General features: G+C 34.8%; 6 protein-coding genes and 1 non-coding gene across 10 annotated transcripts; 4 read left to right on the top strand and 3 right to left on the bottom strand.

Moving 5' to 3' along the window:
• The first annotated feature begins 2,111 nt into the window (after positions 1-2,111).
• Positions 2,112-3,690, top strand: LOC140818286 (uncharacterized protein At5g39865-like). The gene has a single exon (XM_073178208.1). It carries the CDS (start codon positions 2,404-2,406, stop codon positions 3,538-3,540), a length of 1,137 nt encoding a protein of 378 aa, XP_073034309.1. The 5' UTR covers positions 2,112-2,403; the 3' UTR covers positions 3,541-3,690.
• A 1,130-nt stretch (positions 3,691-4,820) lies between these two features.
• On the top strand, positions 4,821-7,213 carry LOC140818753 (DNA-directed RNA polymerase V subunit 5A). Its single transcript, XM_073178802.1, has 4 exons — positions 4,821-5,116; positions 5,698-5,874; positions 6,283-6,396; positions 6,821-7,213. Exons 1-4 carry the CDS (start codon positions 4,868-4,870, stop codon positions 6,944-6,946), a joined length of 666 nt encoding a protein of 221 aa, XP_073034903.1. The 5' UTR covers positions 4,821-4,867; the 3' UTR covers positions 6,947-7,213.
• Positions 7,214-11,795: 4,582 nt separating this feature from the next.
• LOC140818414 (lycopene beta cyclase, chloroplastic/chromoplastic-like) lies at positions 11,796-13,703 on the bottom strand. The gene has a single exon (XM_073178355.1). It carries the CDS (start codon positions 13,475-13,477, stop codon positions 11,963-11,965), a length of 1,515 nt encoding a protein of 504 aa, XP_073034456.1. The 5' UTR covers positions 13,478-13,703; the 3' UTR covers positions 11,796-11,962.
• A 1,727-nt stretch (positions 13,704-15,430) lies between these two features.
• LOC140818287 (L-galactono-1,4-lactone dehydrogenase, mitochondrial-like) lies at positions 15,431-20,361 on the top strand. Of its 3 annotated transcripts, none has more exons than XM_073178210.1 (6): positions 15,431-16,161; positions 16,733-16,983; positions 18,067-18,246; positions 18,462-18,876; positions 19,293-19,433; positions 19,737-20,361. In XM_073178210.1, the coding sequence occupies exons 1-6, from the start codon at positions 15,517-15,519 to the stop codon at positions 19,896-19,898; spliced, it is 1,794 nt and encodes a 597-aa protein (XP_073034311.1). In that variant the 5' UTR covers positions 15,431-15,516; the 3' UTR covers positions 19,899-20,361. The 3 variants fall into 3 exon arrangements, with proteins under 3 accessions (XP_073034311.1, XP_073034310.1, XP_073034312.1); XM_073178209.1 differs by having other exon boundaries at positions 18,067-18,252; XM_073178211.1 differs by lacking the exon at positions 18,067-18,246.
• A 121-nt stretch (positions 20,362-20,482) lies between these two features.
• On the bottom strand, positions 20,483-24,179 carry LOC140818698 (pentatricopeptide repeat-containing protein At4g19191, mitochondrial-like). Its single transcript, XM_073178743.1, is given in 3 exon segments — positions 20,483-21,375; positions 21,378-22,940; positions 24,164-24,179. Coding segments are annotated over 3 exon segments (2,250 nt in total). The 3' UTR covers positions 20,483-20,704.
• Positions 23,124-23,323, top strand: LOC140818924 (small nucleolar RNA U3). The gene has a single exon (XR_012115152.1). It is a non-coding gene; the product is annotated as a small nucleolar RNA U3 (small nucleolar RNA).
• A 590-nt stretch (positions 24,180-24,769) lies between the features above and the next one.
• On the bottom strand, positions 24,770-25,986 carry LOC140818613 (protein GAST1-like). Of its 2 annotated transcripts, XM_073178637.1 has the most exons (5): positions 25,771-25,986; positions 25,622-25,687; positions 25,475-25,508; positions 24,901-25,130; positions 24,770-24,864 (listed from the first exon to the last, which is right to left on the bottom strand). In XM_073178637.1, exons 1-4 carry the CDS (start codon positions 25,840-25,842, stop codon positions 24,949-24,951), a joined length of 354 nt encoding a protein of 117 aa, XP_073034738.1. In that variant the 5' UTR covers positions 25,843-25,986; the 3' UTR covers positions 24,770-24,864; positions 24,901-24,948. The 2 variants fall into 2 exon arrangements, with proteins under 2 accessions (XP_073034738.1, XP_073034737.1); XM_073178636.1 differs by having other exon boundaries at positions 24,770-25,130.
• Positions 25,987-27,028: the final 1,042 nt, after the last annotated feature.

Below are 27,028 nucleotides of genomic sequence, written 5' to 3'. Positions count from 1 at the left end.
TGCTAGTAGAGGCATCTGCCAAGAACACAAGGCAAACCCAAAAGCACAGATAAATAACCAGTGAATCCATGGATATATACAAGTATATCACTGAGATTAAAGTTAACTCAAACCTCGGATGTGTATTATTATTCGTAAGATACAACATTCATAACTTAAACCATGTGAGATGAAAAACTGGGCACTAGTGTACACTTTGAAGAGTCCTCAGACAACTGGTAGACTTTAATCAACTTGTATATCTAGGTGGGATCTAGCTATTATGTTCTAGCCTCTAGTAATTCATTATACAAGCCTTTTGCTTTGAAATAATAAGCCCCTGCAAACTCATCATCACGACTCAATAATTAGAGTAGGAAATGGTAATCAAGAAACTAGAAAGAATTTAGTAATGTTCTAAGTTCCACGTCCTCCAAATCTTAGAAAATTTTGATGCTCACATCTTTGGAGCAATCATATCACATAATCATCAATGCCAATTATTTATTCGGCATATGAAAACTGAAATCATCTTTCTTCGTTGCAAGGCCTGATACCATTTTGATGTTTCTAAGTTTTGCATCTACATTAGGAAAATGGCAATATGAAGTGGCTAACTCTAGCCTCGAACATAAAAACAATATATAAAGCTGGGGCTGATACTTTTTCCATATTTTTTGCATCTGGCTGACGAAAATGCCAGCATGAACTTCCAAAACCGGGAATTTGATTAGAAGAGTCCACTGACAGTTCACTTAAACACAATTTAAATGAAATCCAAACAAATGGAAAACTGATTTTAATCAAATCTCAAGCATGTTCGATACGATAAACCACGACGCTTCAAACTACTAATGTGCATCATAAAATGATTACATTTGAGCACACAGAAACATGAAGTTCACTTTATTAAGTAGGAATCTGGAAAAGAAAAGGACTTACTCGGAGAAAAATGATAATCTTCAGCCTTCATGCCAAAGTACTGCAAACTTTTACCCGTGGAAACCCTAAAAGCTGCTGCCAGGTGAAATCAATTGATAACTCAAACAATAGGCTAAATAGGATCCAGCAATTGCAAATAATAAATAGGTTTTTCCTGTGAAATCAAGGGTTGTGAAGAATTAAACCAATGGAGGAGAAACGGAGATTGCATCAAAGAACCATGGTGAATTGAAACAACGCTGAACAAGAATTGAATTCCCCTAAATTGCACTTTGGGTTATTTTTATGGCCCATATCTGAAAAATCAACGGGCCTATATCAGGATCGATCTTTCCTTTTCATAACTATCTTTTATTTGACAAGGTCTTTTTTGAGTTGATCACACGAATCTTTATCTGTAAAATAAGTCAATTTTATTGATATTCATAATAAAAAATAATAATTTTAGCATAAAAAATAATATTTTTTCACAGAACCGTTTCACACAAGTTTTTGCTTTTTTTTTCTACTATGAAAAAAACACTATCTTGTTTAAAATGCCAATTTTTTTTAAAAAAAATCGGGGTTTGTTATAACTGGATATCGAACAGATAGTTTGTCTCCAAACTTAGAAATTGGTTATCATATGAGCAAGTATAAACCAACGGCATATCAACACATATTAGTTCTATAAAATAGTAGACAAAATAAAATACAATTTAATAAATTAACACTTGAAATAAAGGGATTATTTATTAAATGAAATATAAATTAAGGAAATTAAAAGGGAAATTAACAAGAAAATGGTGAATGGTTTTAAATAATTCGAAACTCTTCATTAAATACCTTTAATTTTAGTTTAAAAGTAGTGAAAAGACTGACGGGAGTTGATGTAATTTGGTGATATCTTTGTAATAATTTATGATCATTTTTTAAAATATAATTCAATGAACATTTTTAAAAGTTTTTTTTTAAAAAAAATTTCCATAGTTTTGCTTTTGTTTTTTGATTCATCGTACCCTAAATAAATTTTCAGAATAACATTATAATTTGTATATCAGGTTAACCAGGGAAACCGCAGCAAATTCTGTCCCCTGTTATGATCTTTCAAAACTTGCCAAGATTAACGTATGAACATAGATTGTTAACAAGCAAATCACGAGACCTCTTCAAGCAAGCGTTAAATTTCCCAAAACCAGCGCAGCAGCACCAATCTAGCTAGTACCGCGTTCTCCATGACTTTCCTCTCGTAAAGTTGGCACCTTTCCAACTTTAAACCTGCATTTAATTCCTATTTACTTGTCCCCTCCAACCCATCCCACCAAAACCCCACCAGCACTGACAAATAACAGCCCCTCCATGAATTCACACCATATTAAACAATGCAAAGATAAAGGTAAAAAACAGAGCTGAATATTGGAGACAAGAGAAGAAGATCAATGTTCTTGATCCCATTTGTTTATATATAGATATATATTTTTCCAAATCTTTACCCTTGTCGTCATGGGATGCTCGGCTTCTTGTCCTGCTAATTTTGTGACTCAAGACAGGGATCCCTCGGCAAAATGTTCATCTTGTTCACATTGTAATCCGCAGTTGCTGTCTCCTAGTAGCTCATTTTCGGACCCTTTTGTTAATCCGGTTCCAAGAACTCTCTCTGTTGCCGCCCCCTTGATTTATCATCCACCTGTGAGGAAAGGGGACTCCAATCACTTGGTCTCCCTCACCTCCACCACCTATGGTTCTCTTGTGCTGCCGAATTCTAGTTTCAAAAATGATGGGACCGTGCAGACAAAAATGCCCAACGATCTTGGCGGTTCCGAGGACCCTTTATCCCCAGTCTCAGTTATCAACACTTGGGAGCTTATGAAAGGGCTTGATGAGGATGAGTTCAGTTTTCACATGGTTGAATCCCCCAAGAAGCCTTGTAAAAGAGAGATTGACTGCAGTGAGTTTGTTGAGCAGCCAATGTCTAGGCCTTTGTGGAAGTATCTATCCGAGGAATCATTACTCGCCAAAATGGAGTCTAACGTGGCGTCGAGTTATCGCAAGGCATTGCTAGGTAGACAACAAGGATGTCAAAAATACAAATGCATTCCGAAGCCCAAAAATGTCGAGTTTTCGGAGTGTGAAAAGAACAGTCCTTTGGTGTTTCAAGATAGGAAGGATTCTTGCCCTTCGTTAGTTTCTGACGATAGGATTGTGTTGTATTACACTAGCTTGAGGGGCATCAGGAAGACTTATGAGGATTGCTGCATGGTTCGGGTGATCTTGAGGGGTTATCGAGTGCGTGTGGACGAGAGAGACATTTCGATGGATCGGTCATATAGGAATGAGTTGCAGGATGCATTGGGAGTGAAGGGAGTGAGCTTGCCACAAGTTTTTGTCAAGGGAAAGCACATTGGTAGTGTGGAGGAGATTAAGCAACTTAACGAGTCAGGGGAGTTGGCAAAGATTTTGGAAGGCTTTTCGGTTATGGATTTGGGGTTCGTGTGCAAGATTTGTGGGGATGTGAGGTTTGTTCCGTGCCCGAATTGCTACGGTAGCCGGAAGGTTTTCGACGAGGAAGAAGGGAAATTGATTTGGTGCCCCGAGTGCAACGAGAATGGGTTGATTCGGTGCTCGCTTTGTTGCTCTTGAGTTCTTCTATAGCACATGAATTTACTTGATGTGTTTGTTTTCTATGCAATTTCTTGTTTATCCTTCTGTGTAAGAGACTAGTTTAATCCATTCATTCTAATGTGTATTATTGGAGTTTGGGCGAGCAATAATAATCAGTTGCAACTGTTAATGTGACAAGGTTATTTAATCAATTGTTATTAGTACACACAACATATGTGTTTCATAAAAAAAACAAAAGAATTTTCCTAGCAGTGTTTCAAGTGTCAATTCTGTGAAGTCGTCGATGAAAAAATATTAATTTTTATGTTTAATATGGATAGAATTGAATCCTCTGTGAAATCGTCACACAAAAATCTACTAAAAAAATGATTATTTTTTTTTACTTTTATTTGAAAAGTTGTAAATTTTTGAAATTGAAATAACATGTGATAAAATTAAATATCAAGAAAAAAAACTATTATAAAATTATAAGATAATGCAAATACTTCGAAGAGATGGATCATGTTTAGACAAATGTAAAAATTCTGTAATGACTTCATATAATATAACTGCTCTTTTATCATAGAGTGAGTCTCATGTGAGACCGTATCACGGATAGTAATCGGTGAGACGGGTCAATCATACCCATATTCACAATAAAAAGTAGTATTCTTAGCATAAAAAACAATAATTTTTCATGGATTACCCAAATAAAATATCTGTCTCACAAATATGACCCGTGAGACCGTCTCATACAAATTTTTGCCTTTATCATATGTAGTAAGATAATGTTAGAAGTTCAATTTTTGAAAAGGACGATAAAATCGCTTTATTTGGATTTCGGTTATTTTTATTAAAATTAAGCTTCAAATTTTTACAAAAATTTGTGTGCGACGGTCTCACGGATCGTATTTTATGAAACATATATCTTATTTGGATCTTCCATGAAAAAATATTACTTTTATGCTAAAAAATTATTTTTTATTGTGAATATCAGTAGGATTAAGTATTAACCCGTCTAAAAAATAAAGATTAATGAGACCGTCTCACAAAAGAACTACTCTAATTTTTTATATTCAATTTTATTAGATTTCTTTAGTTTTTATCAAATAATTTGGATACAAATTAATATAATTTTTTACATTATCGTTGCTATTAATTTATCTCACATGCTTTATCAATACGTATACAATTATCACTATTATTACGTTTTTATTTGAATAATGAAAATAATAATTAATAATAATAATAATAATATAAAGAAAATAAAATTTATAAAAAATATAAGGAGGCTGGATTTGAAACCTCGGGCCCTCCAGTTACACTACGAAGTCCAAAGGCCGTAATTCAGTTTCAGTAAGCAGCAATGGATGACGATTGTGAAGAGAACTTGGGGAATTGCCTCAGCAGCTTCGTCGATAATGGCAGCAGCGAGAGCCATAGGTACTATTTGGCGCGTAGAACGCTGCTGGAAATGCTTAGAGACCGTGGGTATGCAGTGCCCAGTTCTGAGATCGAGCTCTCTCTTCAAGAATTTCGGGATAGGCATGGGCAGGCGCCTGATGTTGATGCATTGAGGATTTCTGCTCTCCACCGGGATGACCCTTCTCTGAAGGTTGCTGCTTTTTCAAAAGAAAATTTGCTCGCTTTTTAATCTTTTTGGTTTTTCTTTTTCTTATATTGGCATTTCTGGAGCTTTGTGTTCCCGCATGTGTTTGAGGAAGAAAAAATTCGAATCACCAATGGACTACTAGTAGCTTGAATTAAGCTTCTGCAATGCATATCTAGTTTCTTCTTGGTTTTCTTTCTTTAGATTCTTGGGGTTAAAACCCAAACGATCTGTATATTTAACTTCCATCCCTTGTACGTGCATGCGATGCTTGTTCGGGAGGGGTTTTGGTTGTTTAAGCTATATTGCACCCAGTAAATAATGGGGATCTAAGGTTGTAACTAGTTACAATGGGCTCTTGCGGTATACAAACCTGTGAATCCTAGGTCATTACTATGAGAACTTGGCCTTTTCTTATGCAGATCATTTTTGTCTTCTCATCTAGTCTCTTTCTGTCACTAATTCTAAGTTTTACTTTTGCTGAATGAGTTAATTTTCTCCAAAAAAGCTGTTGTGAGTTTGCACAGATTATTAGGATTTAGGACGATTGTATGAATCTATTGAGGTGTGCTGTGTTTTCATGGCAGACTCTGGTTCTATTTTGTGCTCCAAACATAGTTAAAGTCAATGTCATCCGTGCCATTGTGGCTGAGATTGTTAGCAGAGACAGGTTGAATCGGCTGATCTTGGTAGTGCAGAATAAAATAACAAGCCAGGCCTTAAAAGCAGTGGAGCTTATTTCATGCAAAGTCGAAATTTTCCAGGTGAACTTTGCTGTTGGCATTTTGTCTGCTTTCCCTGATTTTGATTTATATGGTTTGGGTACAAGTTAATTTTTCTGTTGCTGTTGCCGACATGTCGATACAATTGATTTCTTTTTGCAAAATAGGAAGCTGAATGCTCACATGTATGTATTGTCTATTTTATATATAGTGGTCCTGAACTTCAATGCAGTTTACTTGTAAATTTTGTAAACTTAATATCCGTAAGGATCTAATAAAGTACTTTCTATGTCCTGTTTTCCATTTTCTCTTGCTTACACACTTCTTTTGCTTTAGACCATTTTTTCCGATAATTTTGTGGTGGTAATCCTATTGATTCACATAAATAGCAGTATAGCATCTTCGACCTTTATAGATCTGACTTCCTTTGATTTTTGCCATGTTTTTTAGATTTTGAACTTGCTCGTCAACATAACTAAACATGAACTAAAGCCAAAACATCAAGTGCTGACTGATGAAGAGAAAGAAAGTCTGCTAAAGAAGTACAGCATAGAAGAAAAACAGGTTAGTATTTAAGGTACTGGATAATGTTAGGTTCAATCTTACTGATTTGTAATGTATTCTATATGTATGGAGTGGATTGTTTATTTGTTAATATTCTTACAGTTACAGGATTACTTTCCTCTATTATGTATTGTTGAGTACTCACATCTATGAGTATGTTATGCCGCCCACATTTATTGCAAAACAAACAGGGATATGCAGTGAAAAATGATAATTCTCTTGTATTCTTGGTCCCTCATCTCTAAGAACATATTGATAACTCTTGGATTTGAAATTGATATATGTTTATTGATGCATGCGTGTTGCAAAATTTGTCCAACGTACTTTTGGACCAAAACGGCGCTTTGTTATTTCACAACCAGCTGGTCTTCCTTTTCTAATTATGTATTGGTTCACCATTAACATTTGTTCCTTTTATTTTCAGCTTCCACGAATGTCACAGAACGATGCAATAGCTCGTTACTATGGGCTGGAGAAAGGGCAGGTCGTGAAGGTTACTTACAACGGTGAAATTACACAATTACATGTAACATATCGCTGTGTTTGGTGATCCGTCATACCGATTTCGATCAGATATGGATTTTTCCATTTTGTGCACTCCACTGTTGTGGAATTTGGGGAAGTTCATCTTGATTGTCCTTCAGTCTCCAAATTCAGTTTTTTCTTTATCTTGTATTGGAAAAGATGATGTACCTATGGCCAGTTAGTGCTTGATATACTTCTTTTGGAGAGTTGGGGTGCTTCATATATAGTTTTCTAAAGAATGTAAAGTGCCACTCCCCAGAACACATCTAGTCGTCTTTGAAATTCGAGCTAACTGGAAATTGAGTCATTATGGTCAACTGCACAGGTTAGAGGACTGAATTATTGTTCTTCAACCAAATGTTGTTTCAATCTATTATTGAATATGCCAATGTGATTGATGCATTTTTTAAAATAAAAAACAGAGAGAGATTCAAGATTGCCATATCGAAAGCCTCCAAAAACATTGGTCACTCTCGGACAGCAAATTACTATCGTCTTCGGCTAAAATTGTGCCGAGTTTATCATTGCTCGGTTGTTGAATGTCTTAATTGCTCTTTGAATGGGAATAGTCACAGTAGATCCACACTCTTCTATAATAATTCAAAAGCCATGTTTCATCTGGATCGTAAGTATGTATTGGCGTACAAGAGTGAACGAAAGCATAAGTTTTGTTCGGTTGTTAGAATGTCTTAATGTTCGTTGTGAATTGAGTAAATTATTACTTCAATTATTGTTTGTATTGATCATATCAATTTATTTAATTCAAAATTGAATTTAATTAATTATTATATTAATTCAAATGTAATTTATATATTATATGTTTTTTTTTGTTTTTTTTTTTACTCAAATTGAAACTAAACTTTATTGTACTGTTTTATCTACTCCAAAATTGGATTTTGAAACGACTCTTCTTTTCAGCACCATATATGAGTTGGATCATTCCAAGATGTAATATTCGTTTAACTTTAGATTTATTCGTTGTTATGAACTACCTACTTATGGAAATAACGAGAACAACAAGACATTAAGTTTGAAATATGTCTTTCATGATCAAAAAGTAAAAAAATATTATTCTTCTATTTGTACAAAGTTTAAATTATTACATATTATTAATATAATAATTTCATCTATATTACAAAATTTACGGATACATGATAATATAAAATCTCCTGTAATGGAAATGATTAAACCAATTCGAAAGAAAATAGGGGCACTTTAAAATCTAACCCTAAGAAAATTTTAATTTTAAATATTAACCTTTTAGAATTCAAAATTTGATAAATAACATCCACTTAAAAAATAATTAATTAATTAAAAACAAAAGAAGCTAACAAAACAGAAAGGGGAGAAATGAAATAGGTTCTTGTTCCCTCCATTCTTCTCATCCTTCTCACAACGATTCTTCTTTTCTTCATCCTTCACTCATTGGTCTTTTCTTCAATTTTTTTTCTTGCTCTACATTAAGCAAGAGAATATTGTAGTCATTTGTTTTCCTAAAAAAGTTTCAATTTTTCTCAACATTGTCAAAGAGTTTAAATCAGGTGTAAGTTCTAATGGCATCTCAATTTTTTATTGATTTACTGGTTTTTATTACAATGTATATATCGTAAATATAATTTTTCATATATTTCATTCTTAATTGTTCAATCGCCCAAACATTATGGTTTCAGTTGCCTAATTCTACTTTCATTCGCTCAATTCTGTTTTCAGTCATCTACTTTGATATGTTATGTCATCCGATTATATGTCAAATCATTTAATTTTTATGACATCTTTATTGCTTATTTTGTATAGAAATGACGATCATCCAGATTTTGATTAACTTTAATGGAGAGTTGAAGAATGATTTCTCCACCTACTCTTGCAGTTGTTGTGTGTTTCAATGTGATAAACTTCCATGTAAACACGCATTAGCTTGTGCATATGTGGCGTCAAGCCTACTCGGGTACCATTTACCCCGTGCCTCATTCAAGAGATTGAAAGATTCCCGATTATATTTCTAATTTGGAAATACTACCTCCAAACTTCAAGCCAAAACGAAGCCAAAACGGGATAGACCAAATAAATGAAGAAGACCATCTATTGGAGAGTTTGGACAACAACAAAAAAAGAAATGCAGCTTATGCAATGATGTTGGACATTATAAGACAAAATGTACTCGTAAAACCACTTGATGTACTAGAAAATATTGTTTTGAAGTGAAAGGTTGGATGTTTTTTTTTTAAATGTAATTGAACATTAATGATTTAGTATGAACGAATCGAAGATATTTTGTACTATTCAATCTATAAAAGGTGATCAAATTAATGTTTTGTGGACTATTTAATATATTATAGTATATTATAATCGTGTGAGTATAAAATATAAAAGTGACGTAAAATAATTCAAGGAGCGACTGAGTGATATATGATTCTTATAATAGAAAATACGAGCAATTTCACGTTTGGGGTCTATTTAATCTATTTTAGTATAGTATAATGGAGTGATAGTGTAAAATATAAAAATAAAGTCATAATACAAAGAACGACTGAGAGCGACTGAATGTGATCTAATAGAACCACTTGATGTACTAGAAAATATTTTTTTTAGCTTATTTCACATTATTTTTCATTTGATTCTCTTATCCATAAAAATATATCATAATATATTAAGTAGCATATAAAATATGAACTTGCTCACTATTTTTTACTATATACCTCAGTCGCCATTCGGTCGTCCTCAGTCATTTTTGTCTTATTTCACATTATCTTTAATTTCGTAATTTTTTATCCATGAAAATGTACCGTAATATAGTAAATAAGATATAAAACACGAATTTGCTCACTTTGTTTAGATCATATCACTCAATCGTCATTCGGTCGCCCTCAATCGCTTTTTAGCTTATTTCACACTATTTTTCATTTTATAAACTATTATCCATAAAAATATATCATAATATATTAAGTAGCTTATAAAACATGAACTTGATCAATATTTTTTACTATATAACTCAGTCTCCATTCGGTCGCTCCCAGTCGTCATTCGGTCACCACCAGTCATTTTTGCCTTATTTCATACTATGTTTAATTTCGTGATTTCTTATACATGAAAACATACCATAAAATAGTAAATAGGATATAAAATACGAATTTGCTCACTTTGTTTTTACCATATCACTCCATCGTTATTCGGTCGCCCTCAATCGCTTTTTAGCTTATTTCACACTATTTTTCATTTTATAATCTCTTATTCATAAAAATATATCATAATATATGAAGTAGCATATAAAACATGAATTTGCTCACTGTTTTTTACTATATAACTCAGTCGTCATTCGGTCGCTCTCAGTCGTCCTCGGTCATTTTTGCCTTATTTCATATTATGTTTAATATCGTAATTTCTTATCCATGAAAATGTACCATAATATAGTAAATAAGATATAAAACACGAATTTGCTTACTTTGTTTTTGTTATATCACTCAATCATCATTCGGTCGCTCCCAGTCGCCATTCGGTCGTCCTAAATCATTTTTAGCTTATTTCACACTATGTTTAATTTCATAATTTCTTATCCATGGAACAAATAACTAAACCATGGAATCTATGGAATGTAAAACAAATAATTTAACCATGGAACAAATAACTAAACCATGGAATCCATGGAATGTAAAACAAATAATTAAAAACTCACTTACAAATAACTAAAATGTAAAACAAGTAACTAAATAATTTCAAATGCGGAAGAACTCCTGAGCCTGTTCTTTCGATCTCTGGCAAAGCTTAGAGCAGATACCATAGGCAAAAGAAGAAGAACAAATGAGTAGTCCAAAGGAAGAAAACATTAGTTTAGGGTTAAAAGAAGAAAAAAAAAAGATTTGAAAATATTAAAAATGAGGGTAGAATGAACATTTTAAAAGTGAGTGATAGTTTTTTAAATATGATGTTGTTGAGTGTTATTTACCAAAATTTCCCAAGAAAATATGTATCTTATTAGAAGACATCATATAAAATTTATTGACATTATTTTGAAATACAAATAGTAAATGTTAATAAAATAACTTTTCTGATATATACATAATTTACTAATAATCACATGTTTCATTTTTTTTCGAAATAATAGGCTATTGTGTATATTATGAAGTGATTTTGTAGATAAAATCACAATCTATTTGGATAAAGATATTTATGAGACAATTATTGTTATCATTCAAATGTGTCAAACACGTGTCATGTCACAAAATTGTTTGTGAATGTGGATTTAGACGAAATTACATAATTTTTAAAAAAGTTATTAGACGAAATTAAATTGTATTAAGGTTGATGATCGACACTAATAAACTAAACAACATAAGCATTATGTCACTGTCTGAGGATAACACAATCTAAAATTTTGATATATGATAATGATTATCAACCAAAAAAATTAATCGACATACGCTGTATTTAAGAAGGTTAACGAAAAAATAGTTTTATTTTTATTTTTATAATTATATTATTTTTTTAATTTTAATTTCTATTCATTTTTCACTAATTTTTAATAATATCATCCCGTATATCACACGGGTTAAATACTAGTTAGGATAAAACTTGACTCAAATCCCCACCAAACTCGCTTAATAAATAAATAGGATAATTTAATGATGTCTGAAATATTTTATGGAGTAACAGCTACGATAAAATTATAAGATTGTTTATTTTTTCTTTAGAGTCTTTGCTGCTCGGAAAATTTAAACCTAGTCATGGGTATTTATGCTTGATCCTATCTGAATATGTGAACCACATGACCAGAAATGAAACAGGCCCTTGGAACCTAAGTAAGAGCAATGCCCCTCATGCTAGCATGATCCAAGCAAGCAACTTCATCTGTCCCTGCTATGTGTTAATAAAAGTACAGATGCAGAAGTCAATTTAATTTAATCCACAAAATTGAAATCTATAATACAGATTTATCCCTCTCTTAAAAGTGAGTAAAGCAGGCACAAACCGAAAAAATATCGACAATAGCAGTTGATGCATTTGCTAACAAGGTCAACAACAAACAAGAAGATTCATACAGCAGGTTTCAATCTTTATCTTGTATCAAGTTGTTGATCATATTTACCAGAGGAACAGTGCCCTTGGCCATAATCTCTAACCTAGACGAATTCGAGGCACGTGCGAAAAGGGATATACCAAAGAGTGCGAGCTCCGGAAGAAACAACCTGGACGATAAGAATCCGTGCCAGTAACGTGGTTCCAAGTCGAAAAAGGCGCTGAAGAACCTTCTGGTGGCAAGCAAATCAAGCTTCAGCAGAATATCCATACCGAAACAAAAGAATTCCCTTTGGCGTCTCCTATCTATTGGCCACAAGTCTTTCCAAACCTCTGCAGATAATTCATTACCAAGAAGGTTTCGATCTGAATTGAGATATTGAACAATGGCATTGGCAACGACTGGAGCAGCCGCTAGAGTTCTTGCTACCATGTAGCCAGTTGAAGGGTGCACCATCCCGGCCGTACCTCCAATGCCCACTACTCTCTGAGGTAAGACGGGAAGGGGACCCCCCATTGGAATTACACAATGTTCATCTTCTTCAATGCCAGTCACTTTTATACCTAAATGGTTTAACCGAGCCACCATGCGTTCTTGAATATCCTTCATTGGTACTCCTGGACGAGCAACAAGGGATGTTTCTTCCAAGAATATTTTTTGTGAAGAAAAGGGCATAGCATATAGAAAAGTAGGGATATTTCTATTCCTTTCCTTCAAATCTTTATTATTGTTGAGATGCGAGTCTCGCCAATCCATGAAAACCATATTATTTATATCAAATGGATGCTCTTCCACTTCAGCTAAAATTCCATAAGCTACTTGATAGCCAGGGTTGTACGGTTTGTCATACTGAACGAGAGATCGGGAAAAACCAGTCGCATCTAGAACCACGGCAGCCTGAATAATAACACCATCATTGCATATCAACAATGATTTGGATTCCTCGTGAATTACTTTGATAACCTTAGCTTGATGAAATTTAACACCGTTTAAAACACATTTCAGCATCATTTTCGATTTCAGCTGTTTCCGGTTAACCCTTCCATATGGCCGATCAAGATCTTTACGTGTCTTGTTGTTAATGTACACAACAGCACCAGACCAAGTTGTGTCGAGGCAATCCAACAAATCCATGGCCTCAAATTCATCCACCCAAACACCATAATTATTAGGCCAAATCATTTTGGGAGAAGGATCAATTGAGCAAACCGACAGGCCAGCCTCTGAAACTTGCTGCGCCACCGCGAGTCCTGCTGGACCTCCACCTACAACTGCCAGATCCACCACTAGGCCTTTCGAAGGGTCATACATGGGAAGTTCAAAATCAAGATTTTCCTTCTTGGTCTCAGGCACAAGCTCCAAAAGGGTACTAGAACTGGCTTTCACACAATTTTTTTTGCCGAATTTCACACTGGATTTCTTGGAAACAAACTTAGTTTCGAGTTTCTGAGGTTTCAAAGATGTATAGGTACTAAATTTCTCCGTGAACCCATGAATTGGTTGAAGAAAGTCAAGCTTGTTGTGAGTCTTAAGAAAAGTATCCATATTTAAATATTAAATATAATAAAAAGCTCGATATTTTTCAAGAAAACCACGAAGGATTCCGCAGTTCTTGAACAACACAAACAGGGCTCTGGATTATTTCCTCGATTTTCAACCTAATCTCGTGTCGGCACCAACACACAAAAACTCGTTCATTTCTTATGAAACCATACGCTACTCCCGATAAAACGGAAAACTAGAGTAAAATCTCATTATTCACTTACTTACTCGAAAATCCAAATGACTGAAGGGAAGAACATGGTAGCATACTTCACAGAATCCAGCGCAGGTGAAAAGTATGGAGCTTGTGGTGGATTCTGCTCAACCACAGCCAATGCAGAATTGTGCGATATCTCTACGTCTTCGTTTTATTTTACGAACTGCCCATTTGTGTCCATTATAGGACGGACAACTTCAAAAAGCGCGTTTCTGTGAAATTTTGGGAAAGTGTTGTTTTGTAAAAATAAAGAGAGCATCATATTTGTTTCATAGAGTAGAGCAACAAGATGATTTCCATTGAGTCTAAAATGATCGTAAATTTAATATAGTATGATATACTTAGTCAATCGAATCATCTAATGTGACATATTGTATTAGTGACATGGACGGACACCCACGATTCGTGTTGTAAAAGTCTAAAAATTTATCATACGTTCGTTGATGGTTTGATGAACAATGATGAATTTTGATTTTAAAATTGCGTACTCCATGAAAGGCACGTGTCTTGAGTACTGGATTATCTCGGATCATGGATTAGATCATGGTAAGCTTTGGATCGGTTCGATAATAGCCAAAAAAATGACTGCCCGAGACATTATTTCCCAGGACTGCCAGAAACGGGGTGATGGTTCAGGATTCTCTACCCGAGTTACCTCGATAGTAACAACTCACTCGAGTGCACTGTTAATCAATAGTGTCAGAATCACATTGATTGACAAGACGAAAGTGATAGTTTGGTGTGTCCGATAAGTTGGTGACAGAACGTAGAGTATGAAAACTATCTTGACACGATTAGTAAATGAGCACTGAAATAAAGTCATCACTAATTTTCTTTCTATAAATATCAGGTTTGTTTAAACATTAAGAGATTCATTGATTCACATATATGTTGTCCTTATCATTTACTCTCTAGATTTTCGTACACAATTGGCGCATCATTTTCTCTTTGTTACATTGGTTTTCTTCACTCACCTGTTGACTTTAGCATCGGAGTGACTATGTCAGAAATCCTTCTGGCACTCATTCACGTGGTTATCTTCGTGTTTGCATATCAGCTCCAGGTTTTCTCGGGAGCAAGATCTCTAGTCTTGATATATCTCGATATGTTATCATCCATCATCATTTACATAACCCGATCCGGTGAATTTGTCCACGCATATCATACCCATTTTTACTCGGTCACATCAACATGGAAAAAAAAAATTGAACTTGGCACCATTTGTTGTGAATTGTGATGGAAGAAAAATAGAAAAATTATGAAGATGATTTGCTGGATAATGATAATATTTAGGGAAAAGAAAAAATGGAAGTGTGACACGAAATGGGAAAGTTATGTTATTAAATAAGTTTACAAAAGTTTTGATATGACGATTTTAAATAATTAAGTACTGATAATGCTATTAATTCATTCAACACATGTCATATATATTGAATGAATGTATTCTGTTAGAATATGTAATCATGCTTAATACTCGACAAAAAAATGTCAGGAATAAAATGAATTAAGAATATTATTTTTAAGATAAGGAAGAAAAAAACCAAATATGGGTTACGGTTGAGTTTTTTTTTTTTTTTTTTACATATAATAGATTAATATAGTATATATAAAAAGATATATCCGTCAAAATTGAAAAAAATATCCATCGAAATTCTCCCACATTTTTCGAAAATAAAATTTCAAAATATATTTAATCAATAGCAAAAAATAAAAAAAGGAAACTGTGTGAAAAAAGAGATTTCATCCGACAATTTCATCATTTCCAACGTTTTCACTTGTTCGATTTCCTCTCGACACCTCCTTACAAACTCGATACAAGCAAAAAATGCTTCGGCTCCGAGCCGATTCATTCCGCCGCTCCGTCCATTCGCTCCTCCGTATCCACAACCGCCTTCAAACTCCCTCTGCTGCTACTCGCTCATTAGCTTCTCGCCCTCGCCCATTTTGCTCTGTCCCCACACCACCATCCTCCACCACTGATTCCGAACTACGCAAATACATCGGCTACACCATCCTCCTTATCGGGTGCGGCGCCGCCACGTACTACTCTTTCCCATTCCCAGAAAACGCCAAGCACAAGAAAGCCCAACTCTTCCGCTACGCTCCCCTTCCTCCTGACCTCCACACTGTGTCCAACTGGAGTGGGACACATGAGGTTCAGACGCACACTTTTCTGCAGCCCGAGTCATTGGCAGAGCTCGAATCAATAGTCAAAGATTGCAATGAGAAAAAGAAGAAGATTAGGCCTGTCGGATCGGGTCTTTCGCCAAATGGGATTGGGTTAACGCGTGCTGGGATGGTGAACTTAGCTTTGATGGATGGTGTTTTGGATGTGGATAAGAAAACTAGGAGGGTCAGAGTGCAGGCTGGAATAAGGGTTCAGCAGCTTGTGGATGGAATTAAAGAACACGGGCTTACGTTGCAGAATTTTGCGTCGATCAGGGAGCAGCAGATTGGTGGGATTGTTCAGGTTGATTGTTTTGACTTCCCTCTGCTCAAATCTCCTGTATAAATGTTTTTACTTTGTTGGCAAGGATGTTTGCTGATTCTTCATTGGACTTTTTTTTTTCTAACATTTTTGTGGATTTCGTTTTTATTTTTGATTTTGTAAATGTTTAGAACGTAGTTGCGCAAAATGTTGTAGCTCAGCTTTCGTATTGTCATTATGCCTGCTTCTTGGGTTCTTCTAATTTAGTCCAAAAATGCAGGTGAAAAAAGATTTCTTTATTCATTTACTTATTAATGCTTGCTCAGGGTTATTTGTTTGGTGGCTGTGCTTGTTTTATTTTCTTTTTCATTTAAATTTCATACTCCACCTGTTCAAGCCAAATCGTTTGACTACATTCTTTATTCCATTCTTGTACTGATAAAGACTGGAAAGTCGAAATTAGTGATTTGAAAACATATCATTTTATAGGATCCTTTAATTTTTTCACGGATCCTTGGCGCATGTCTTTTGCCAATGCTCATGTCTGATATGTTGCTTTGTGTTACTTTCGAGCTTTCTAGGCCCCTGCATGATGTGTAATTATAATCTTCAGGTTGGCGCACATGGAACAGGTGCTACACTGCCTCCCATTGACGAGCAGGTTATTAGCATGAAACTGGTTACTCCTGCGAAGGGTACAATCGAGGTTTCAAAAGAGAAAGATCCAGAACTCTTCTATCTTGTTCGTTGTGGTTTAGGAGGGCTTGGTGTGGTTGCTGAAGTCACGCTGCAATGTGTGGAGAGGCAGGAGCTTCTCGAGCACACCTATGTGTCAAATATGAATGACTTAAAAAGAAACCACAAGTAATTCCCTTACCCAACTTGGCTGTGCATTATATCTATTCCTATAACCTATCAACTCTTTAATTAAAAATATTTAATTCACTTTAGCCTGATCTTGAATAATTGCATTTTTTAATCTTATTGATGTCAGATGAAGTTTTCATCATGTAGTCCATTGTTTAACCGTGTCCTGGATTTTGCTGCAATATATGAAAAGACAGGCACATCAAATTTTATTGACAGATATTTGTGTGCAAGTCCTGGAAATGGTCTTCCTTGAATCCAATTTTTTGGAGTTAGTTGGAGATGAAGTTTAAACACCACACGTTTCTTTTTTGACGGTTAATCTCTTTGCAATGTCTTCGTTATAGCAGATTTATGACCATGGTTTTAAATTTCTCGCGGATTATAAATATTTCAACATGTAGTTTGGATTTCGTGACTAGCGAAACAAAATGTAAATTCCCGTTTAATTTTGCACAAAATTCAACCAAAATTTAGTAATATCCTTGAAATTTTGGCAAGGAACTTCTGAAATTTTCAAAATTTTGTCAAAATTTGTGATGTCTTTGATTTTCCGATGCAATTTCGTTATATCCTAGAGGAACTAATGACACCAAGTTTGATTCTCATGTAAAGCCGACGTGAAAATCAAATATATCCAAATTTAATTCAGAATTTCTCCTATATCCATAATTTTTCAATTGTGTTTGAAAATCAAAACTGTAGGTTTTTATTTTTTAAAATTCTTTTAGATTTTTAAAAATTTACAGTCTCGAACTATACAATAATATTGATATTTAAAATCTCAATGATAAGTAGTTGATGGTGATGGCAACTGTGCATGAACACATTGGATATTTGTACTGGGCCTCACCACAATGTATTATCACTTTTTTCTATTCTCTTCTGACCAATTCTGAGGCTAATGTGTGCTTCATCAGACAGTTTAGTTAATAGATGTTCTAAACGACAGATATCATGCAGTTGTTGCTAAGTTTGTTCGCTGGGATTAATGCTACAGATATTTAGTTGTTAACTGGAAAATGCTTGAATTCTGGATTTTTATGAACATTATAGTTTGACAAAATTTTCCTTTTGCAGAAAACTTCTTTCGGAAAACAAACACCTCAAGTTCTTGTATATTCCATACACCGACACTGTTGTGGTTGTAACATGTAACCCTCTTTCAAAATGGAAAGGTCCACCAAAGCAGAAACCTAAGTATACTCAGGAAGAAGCAGTACAGCATGTGAGAGACCTCTATCGTGAGTTGCTGAAGAAGTACACGTGAACTCTTTACCTCTTGTACTTGCATTATTCTATTAATCAATCCTTTAAATTCACGATACCAAGCAAATGTAATTTCACATCTTCCATTTTTTCTGTGCCTTGCCCGCTCTTATATTTCTCACATATAGGACAAAAATATGAAAGATAAAGGTGAAAATGCCGATCATTTCTCGCTTTCATAATCTCGGCTATTTTGTATCTTACAGAAAAGTTGTGACCAATAATCTTGAGGAAAATGATGTGGACATCAATGAGCTTTCATTTACTGAACTGAGAGATAAGCTACTTTCCTTGGATCCTTTCAATAAAGAACATGTGATGAAGATCAATCAAGCAGAGGCTGAATATTGGACGAAGTCAGAGGGGTATAGAGTAGGATGGAGTGACGAAATTCTAGGCTTTGATTGTGGTGGCCAACAGTGGGTTTCTGAAATCTGTTTTCCTGTTGGAACCCTTAAAAAACCAAACATGAGAGATCTGGAATACATAGAACAATTGATGCAGCTTATTGAGAGAGAAAATATACCCGCCCCTGCACCAATCGAGCAGAGATGGACGGCAGCCAGCAAAAGCCTCATGAGTCCAGCTTATAGCTCATCGGAGGACGACATATTCTCATGGGTACCTCTCAATCATATCCATGTCTCTGCTCACTTTATTGCTTGAAATGCTTTCTATTTCTGCGTGAAAGCTTTAATATTTATGTTTCAAGTACTCGCTGAAGTATGTGATATCTTTTGAAGAGGTGTAAATTTTAATATTTGCTACTTGGGTGTGCCCATTAATCGATTTAAAAATCTTAAAGCAGAAAACCTTATTTAAACCGTGTTGCACAATTTAATCTGTGACAATATAATATTTACCTTAATATCCAATTGCATTATGTGGTGCAACCTTGCAAAATTTTTATTCAATCTACGATTAGATAAGGTGCCTTCCTGTATAAAATGTTCTTATGAATTTCATTATTCTTTTTTGATAATGTAATTATAAATTGTAATTTTAGATTCTTGTTTGATTTAAACTCTGTAAAACAGGTTGGTATAATTATGTATCTTCCTACAACGGATGCTCGTCAGAGGAAAGAAATCACTGAAGAATTTTTGCACTACAGGAAACTGACTCAGGCAACTCTGTGGGACAAGTATTCTGCCTATGAGCATTGGGCTAAGATTGAGGTACACCACACACACGCATGCTCACACACAAACTTAAACTAAAACTAAAATCTCTGAGTGTCAAATCTGGTCCGAAATTTATTCGAACTATTATTGAAATCCAATGTCCGGTGCTATTATTTTTAAAAGAACTCTCATAATCTGTGGGAGTGCAGTATTCCTACCGTCCTATCATCTTGTGTTGTTGTCTTTGGGCACGACGATCAAAATATCATTTTTGTGCATCTTTACCATCTAAAAGTTTGAGTTGTACCAGTATCATCTGTCATACCATTTTTTACAACAAGAAGATCTCGGTTGCAGGTACCGAAAGACAAAGATGAGCTTGCAGCAATGCAGGCAAGGCTGAGGAAGAAATACCCCGTTGATGCATATAATAAAGCAAGAAGAGAGCTGGATCCCAACCGTATACTTTCGAACAATATGCTGGAGAAATTGTTTCCTGTAACAGAGACGGCCTTGTGATGAGGACTAATAATCTGTTCGTGGATTCTATACTTTAAAGTCTTTCTTGGCCAAAGATTGATAATATGGTTTACCCTTTTGATAGTTATTGGAAAGGCACGCGTAAATTAAAGTTGGTATGAACATTACACTGTTAGAAAGAGGACGCAACATTAATCTTCTCATACCCACGAATTGGTGTACCTGAGATGCATTTCCTCATTTTCTCTAGCTGCCGAAATAGACATTACATGGACTGGATTAAAGAGTCGGTCATCCTAAAATTAGGATTCATTCCGTGCTGCATATATTCACTGGTGGCATGCAAGTGGTAAGTATACTTAGTTTTTGCTGTTTTCCCAGTGGTATTGTAACGTCACTGGTTCATATGGTTACTAAAGATGTAGAACTATCAGTAAGATGTGTAAACTGTAAAATTAACATATATGATGAGATCGATATTGATTTAGTTTCTTATGTCAAATATAGTAGTATATTATTTTAGTAACAAAATATATGAGATACTTGTGTGTGATTTATATACTTTGCGTGTGGCCCATTAAGCCTTTCAACATTTTTCACATAAAAATAAGAGAGAAGAAAGGTGAATAATTAGAATACATGTTTGTTTTCCTTTCTGATTTTGTTATTTCTGCGGATAATTTTACCAATGCTGTATCGTGTTCCCATCGACCAACATGAGCGCTGGATTGTTGTATGATTTAAAAAATTTGGGATACACGGAAGTGATGATTACAACTTTTTGTATCAAAATTGACACCTGAGATCCTACAGGTAAAGTTAAAAAAAGACAATCTCTCCCTTCATCAGGCTTCTATTGCATTTTTATACAAACATTCAATCACTCTGTATATTTCATCCGATCGACTATGGCATCTATCTCCTGAAACAAAGCCATGAGATGTTTCTTCCACTTGTAAGCAACTCCAACCAGGATGCTTCATCAAATTCTTGTCTTTCAATGCATTCCTAACTTCTTCAACATCATCCCATTTTCCCACACGGGCTCGTGCGTTACATAAGAGCGTATAATAGCCGACGTTTTGATTTTCCAACTCGAAAAGCTTTTCACTGGTGTATTCAGAAACTTTTTGATCTTCATGAACTCTAGCAGCAGCAAGGAGTGCTGCCCATATTCTACTATCTGGTAAAATACGAAGCTTCAGAATAATAGACAAAGCCTCTTTAGTCTTACCAGATCGACCTAATAAATCCACGAGGCAAGTATAATGATCTAAATCAGGCTCGATACCGTATGCCCCGTTCATGGAAATCAATATTTCACAGCTTTCAAGCAAGAGGCCCGAGTGGCTACAAGCCGATAATAAACTCAAGAAAGTTACACGATTTGGTTCGATTCCCTCATTCTTCATCTTATGGAAAAGTTCCAATGATTCGTGTCCTAATCCATGCATTCCACAACCCTCTATCATTGATGACCATGTTACAAGATCTTTCACGCGTGTTCTATCAAAAAAATTCTTGCCGAAGAAATGTTTCCACACTTGACATACATGTTGAGAATGGAAGTCTCGAGGGGTAAAGAATCTTCGTTATAGTCGAGGTGATATTTTCTTGCACAGTAACCGTGAACAACTTTGCCTAACCTTAGAGCGCCCAAATGCATACACGCAGCAACAAGGCTTCTCAAATTTTCGGTCATGGGCTGAATACCTGCAACTACCATTTGCCGGAACAGATCTACGGCTTCATCAAAATAACCATTTTCAGTTAAAACCGATATCATTGTGCCCCAAGTGTTGGAGTTTCTGTGAGAGACATCTCTGAATAACTGAGATAAGGTTTCAAAATCTGCAGACTTCGCATACAGGTCCAACAAACTACTGCTAAGAATATGATCCCAAAATCCATATTTATAAGCAAGACAATGTAATTGTCTACCTGCACAATGATTTCCAAATTCTGCAAGCCCTGAAATTAGTGTGGTTAATGTTTCAATGCTTGGTCCAACTTCGCCCCGCATTGTAGCAAAACAATCTGTCATTCTCAGAGTCTCTCCTCTTGAAGAATACAAAGAAATCATAATATTCCAAGAAACCACGTCCCTTTTAACAATTTCTTTGAAAAGAATTTCAGAATCATCCAGACAGCCAAAATCGGCATACATTTTCAAGATTGAATTTTTCAAGAAACGGTCCAACAAGAATCCACTTTTGAACACATAACCATGAAATTGACTACCTAAAACCAGATTAGAACAAGTTTGCATCATCACTATCATTGCGACCACGTTCGGCTCCACCTCTTTTCTCATTTCATTAAACAAAGCAACAGCTCCGACCACATTTCCTTTACAGGCATACCCTGAAATAACCGAAGTCCAAGAAACCAAATCCTTGTATCGCATTTCGTCGAACAACTTCAACGCTTTCATAAAACATCCACTCTTCACATAGGCATCAATCATCGTATTGCAGAAATACACATCTGATTCAAATCCCATTCGCATCCCCACACAATGAATCATTTCCGCAAAACGGGCACCACTTTCATCCAGTGACATAACAATTTTAATCAATATAGGAAAGGTGAAACCATCACATGGCACATCCATGCTTCTCATTAATTTAAAAACAAGAAAAGCTGATTCAACGAAACCTGAATTCACATAATCTTGCATCAGAGAATTCCATAAAAAAGTGCCAGCTTCTCTCAGAGACTTAATCAGTGATACAGTAACAGAACTACCAAAATCATTAAATTGCGTGTCCAGAGATATCAACTTTGAAGCAACTGCAGAAAGCAGCTCATGCCCATTGGAGACCACAACAGAAGCATGGATTTGCCGCAGATATTGAACGCTCCTACAAGAATTCAGAGCCGCAACGGCAGAAGAAGAAAAAGGGTGTGCAAAATCATAAAATTTATGAATCTTCAAGTAATGGGTTTTGGATAAAAGCGAAAACGATTTGTGGGCATGATTTGAGGACAATAAGTGATTCCGGAGGTGATAAAAAGGATTAAATCCACGGAAACGAAGAGACGGAATGTTGAAGATTTTGAGCAAGAGTAAATTTTTCCCTAGTCAGCTCGATGAAATCAAGGACCAATATACAATAAAATCATCGACATTCAGAACCAAAAACTGTTCGATTCCAAGAAATGCTGCCAATCATTATAGGAACCAAGTAGCTCTAAAAAAATCTATAGATGCAAAACGATAGAGAACTCCCCTCTAGACAAAACCAGACGTCGTCCCACATCGCAACTTAAAAATAAACTGAAATCCATAGGTTCGAACCTCTGTGTCCTTGAGTTCTGAAGGAGACATGAAATCAAGTCTGGTGGATGAAATGTGGCTGCGTTACCAGAGCGTGATTAACAGCACCGCCACCGGGTCGGGAGAGGATTATTCTCGGCAGGTGCGGACCGGCTGTGATGGTCACGCAGTTGTCTGACAGACCGAAATATTTTTGTCTTCCACTTTTTCGTTTTTTACTTTAAATGTTTTTGGTGGACAAATTATCTTTTAAATTTTGCATTGACTATAAGGTGAACATATCGAAAATTATTAAAAAAATTAAACCAATTGATATTTAAAAGTCTTTTTTTTTAAAAAATGATTTTTTTATTGGTATTTATTTAGGTTATCAATTTTTAGGAACAAAAAATTTAGTACACGGTCTATATACTTTAGGAACCAAAATCTTTATTTCTCAATGCTAGTTTTCTTTAGAAAGTATACTTGGACTTAGTACTGTTAAAACATAGCCGGTGGGGGAGGGCGACCTATAACCCACCACAACCTGATATTAGGTGGATGTAAGGATGATAACTTTTCTCACGGGTTTAAGGTCTTGTGGGGAAAATTCGAAATGAGGATGGGGATCTCCGATTTTTTCGGGTTTAGGTTCAGGTTCGGGGCCGATGTAATTCGGACGGGTATAAGATTACTATCCTCATCCTCGAAATCTCCGAACCCGCCCCGAAAATAATATCAATAATAAAATTATAGTATTATTAATATTTATAATATAATAATAATATTATTTTTTAAAATATTAATAATCTTATTATTATTAATATTGATATTGATATTAATATTAGTAGAAAATAATAAGTTTTGGTAATCTACGAATTCGTTATCATCTTGTCATATTAATATTTTTGAAACGGAGATGGAGACGGGGATGAGAAGTTGATCCCTGAAGTTTCGGGTTTGGAGACCCCGAACCCGAAAAAACGGGGATTAGGGCGGGTATGAGAGTGTGGATGAAATATTGTGTTGGGGATGACAAACCTACCTCCGCCTCGACCCATTGTCATTTGTCATCCCTAGGTGGACGAGAGTGGGTCAGTCCACACTTTGTCGGGTCGGATTTATCAATCAAACTCACTTATTTTATGTGAGAAAACATGATGAACCAGCGAGCTTTATCAATTATGTGTTGAATTTATAACTCACAACCCACCTGATCAACTCGCTATTATATAGTACGAGATGGTCCACATTTTGGTTCGTCGAGATTTTACCAACCAAATTTACCTATTTTATGTGGTGGGACGGGCTGATAAGATCAGTTTTAACTTATTTTGACAGAGCTACTTGAACGATGAACTAGAAAAATCAAGAATTACAATGTTTTTTTTTTTTTTTTTGTATGGAAAATGTAATGAATTTTAATTAAAACAACTTCTCTGTTGATATTAAACGTGACATGTTTGACAGAAATTGAGCGCTCTCGACGAGCTAATTTTATATAAGTTTTTAAACAATTTGAAGTTAATTCTTCTTCTTGAAAAAAAAAAAAACTTTGGACTCATTTAATTGTCTCAAAATACAAAATTTATCTGTTTTTTTCGTGGTCAGATAATTAAAATTATATTAGTTAATTCCGCTTAAACTTCAATTAACCACAATATAAAGCTTTGAACCCATCAGAGTCAAAATATACTAAACTAGGAGTACTACAAGATCATAATAAACATATTCAAATTACCAAGACTTAAATATAGAAGATAATTAAACAGGATTCATAACTTAAATATTATTAAAAAAATATACTTATATATATATATATGTATTTATTTAAGGACACTTGGGGCCTCCTCTCTTGGTCTTCCAGTTATTGTAGCAAGGGCAGAACTGCTTATTTCCATAAGTACCAGCAGGCACACACAGGCACTTCCCACAGCATTTCTGGCAGAAGAACATGCATGGCTTCTTGAATGCTGTTTTCGAGCATCTAATCTCGCACCGACCTTCGCATTCTGTCCATCGTTTAATATGTATAAAAAAAAATATCGTGGAAAATTAAGATGATCATGAGTCGAGTCGAGTCCATCGTATGTTGGAATTATCTACATGCTAAAGGTTTTTTTGAACATGTAGCTAGGAGGTGTGAGACGATTGCCGATAATTCATATAGTCTCGATCAGCTCGAGTTTTTGTACGATGATCTTGAATTTTTTTTAAACTTGGTTTGTTTTAATACTACATTTAACGATCTTAATCGAAATTAAGTCGAAACTCTACAATTTATATGAGATAGCTAGTTAATTTCAGGCAATATTTTAGGACAATTCAGTAGCAAGAAATACATGTTTTTACGTACCTTGAGGATGGAGGCTGCCAGGAGTTGTGCCGTACTGATAATTAACACAAATTTTAGTGCTGATTAATTAATATTTGATTAATTAAATGACGGATTATATATTATATTGGCTTTTTAATATACTAAATAATGATTAATTAATCTCACCGTAGGATTGACGATGCCTGCTGGTTGTGGCTGAGGAGCTGGAGAGTAGTCCACCGTCGTCATTGCCTGCAAATTTTTTTAAAAAAACAATGTCGGAAAATAATATTAAAAATTATCAATTATTTCTGACATTTTTTCAGTATACTCACACGGGTTTCGACATAAAGCAGAAGAAAGCTGAGCAAGAAACAGACCAGCAAGTTGCTTTGATTCTCAAACATTCTGTTGTCTTCAGATAATTCTTCGATGAAAAAACCAAATATGACTGGAAACGGGATGTATTCAACTTAGCTTAGGGATCAAGAAAAATATCGGGAGATCTACGGTATTTAAATAGCTGGATTCCAATGTATACGTGGTGTAGATATATTGTGGTTTTTTGCATGGAAAGATGGTGCAATAATTGAACCCGTGACGATGTTGGGCAAACCCTTTGTCTTCATCTGTAGAAGGACTGGCTAGTTTCGTTTGGAGTTTAGTTGGGAAAACTCCTGGGTTAGCTATGTATATATATCAAAGTGCATGGTGTGTGCATGATAAATCGGAAATTAGTTTCAGATCGGATAAATTGATATTAATTATATAAATGATTAATTATAGATTATGAAAAAGTTTGAGTCGGGCAGTAGAGCCGTTTCTATCGAGAGGCTCGAGAGTCATGCGACTCGGGTCTTTTTTTTTGCAAAAACTTGTGTGAGACGGTCTCACGGGTCGTATTTGTGAGACGTATGTATGAAAAATTATTATTTTTTATGCTAAAATATTATTTTTTATTGTGAATATCGGTAGGGTTGACTCGTCTCACAGATTAGGATCTGTGAGACGGTGTCACATGAGACCTACCCTTTTTTTTTAGAAATCTATAATTTTGGGAAAAAATTCATATTATATAGTTGTGTAAATTGATCAAATATAAATTTATTATTCGTCGGTTTTTTCTTTACATATTTTTTATTTTGAGTCCAATATTTTTTAAAATTATTATTCATGACTCTCTTAAAAAATTTATTTATGAAATTTATTAATCTTGAGTCTCTTGATAAATTTTTTTCTATAAAAATTTATTTTCCCTGTGTCGAGTATGGACAAAAAAAAAAATTTTTTATTACCTAAATTTATTTTATATTGACACAATATAAAACTTAATCTCTTACTCATAAGGGTCGATTTGATATTGATGATGATGATTTATTTTTAGATTTGACATCTTGAAGTGCTCGTTAATTAGAGAAGTAAAATCTGCGATTGATGTAATAAATACCTTAATAAAGAGGATGAATGTTTTCCAAATGCTCACATTTACTTATAAAATCTTGTTGACTATTCCAGTTACAATAACAAATGGGGAACGAAGTTTTTCAAAGTTAAAATTCATCGTTACTTTTCTCCGATCAACTATGTCATAAG

Source organism: Primulina eburnea, chromosome 17 (assembly GCF_022965805.1).
Source record: "Primulina eburnea isolate SZY01 chromosome 17, ASM2296580v1, whole genome shotgun sequence".
Taxonomy (NCBI): domain Eukaryota; kingdom Viridiplantae; phylum Streptophyta; class Magnoliopsida; order Lamiales; family Gesneriaceae; genus Primulina; species Primulina eburnea.
Note: the sequence above shows the minus strand (reverse complement) of the source record. Positions and strands in the feature narration are given on the sequence as shown.

Bases quoted from the DNA above. Each gene is read 5' to 3' on its own strand.
- LOC140818286 (XM_073178208.1), top strand. From the start codon at position 2,404: ATGGGATGCTCGGCTTCTTGTCCTGCTAATTTTGTGACTCAAGACAGG.
- LOC140818753 (XM_073178802.1), top strand. From the start codon at position 4,868: ATGGATGACGATTGTGAAGAGAACTTGGGGAATTGCCTCAGCAGCTTC. The intron at 5,117-5,697 runs GTTGCTGCTTTT...TTTTCATGGCAG, and splicing joins GGGATGACCCTTCTCTGAAG to ACTCTGGTTCTATTTTGTGC. The intron at 6,397-6,820 runs GTTAGTATTTAA...TTTTATTTTCAG, and splicing joins ACAGCATAGAAGAAAAACAG to CTTCCACGAATGTCACAGAA.
- LOC140818414 (XM_073178355.1), bottom strand. From the start codon at position 13,477: ATGGATACTTTTCTTAAGACTCACAACAAGCTTGACTTTCTTCAACCA.
- LOC140818287 (XM_073178209.1), top strand. From the start codon at position 15,517: ATGCTTCGGCTCCGAGCCGATTCATTCCGCCGCTCCGTCCATTCGCTC. The intron at 16,984-18,066 runs GTAATTCCCTTA...TTCCTTTTGCAG, and splicing joins GACTTAAAAAGAAACCACAA to AAAACTTCTTTCGGAAAACA. The intron at 18,253-18,461 runs GTGAACTCTTTA...TGTATCTTACAG, and splicing joins GAGTTGCTGAAGAAGTACAC to AAAAGTTGTGACCAATAATC.
- LOC140818613 (XM_073178636.1), bottom strand. From the start codon at position 25,842: ATGTTTGAGAATCAAAGCAACTTGCTGGTCTGTTTCTTGCTCAGCTTT. The intron at 25,509-25,621 runs GTGAGATTAATT...GTTAATTATCAG, and splicing joins CAGGCATCGTCAATCCTACG to TACGGCACAACTCCTGGCAG. The intron at 25,131-25,474 runs GTACGTAAAAAC...AACGATGGACAG, and splicing joins TGGCAGCCTCCATCCTCAAG to AATGCGAAGGTCGGTGCGAG.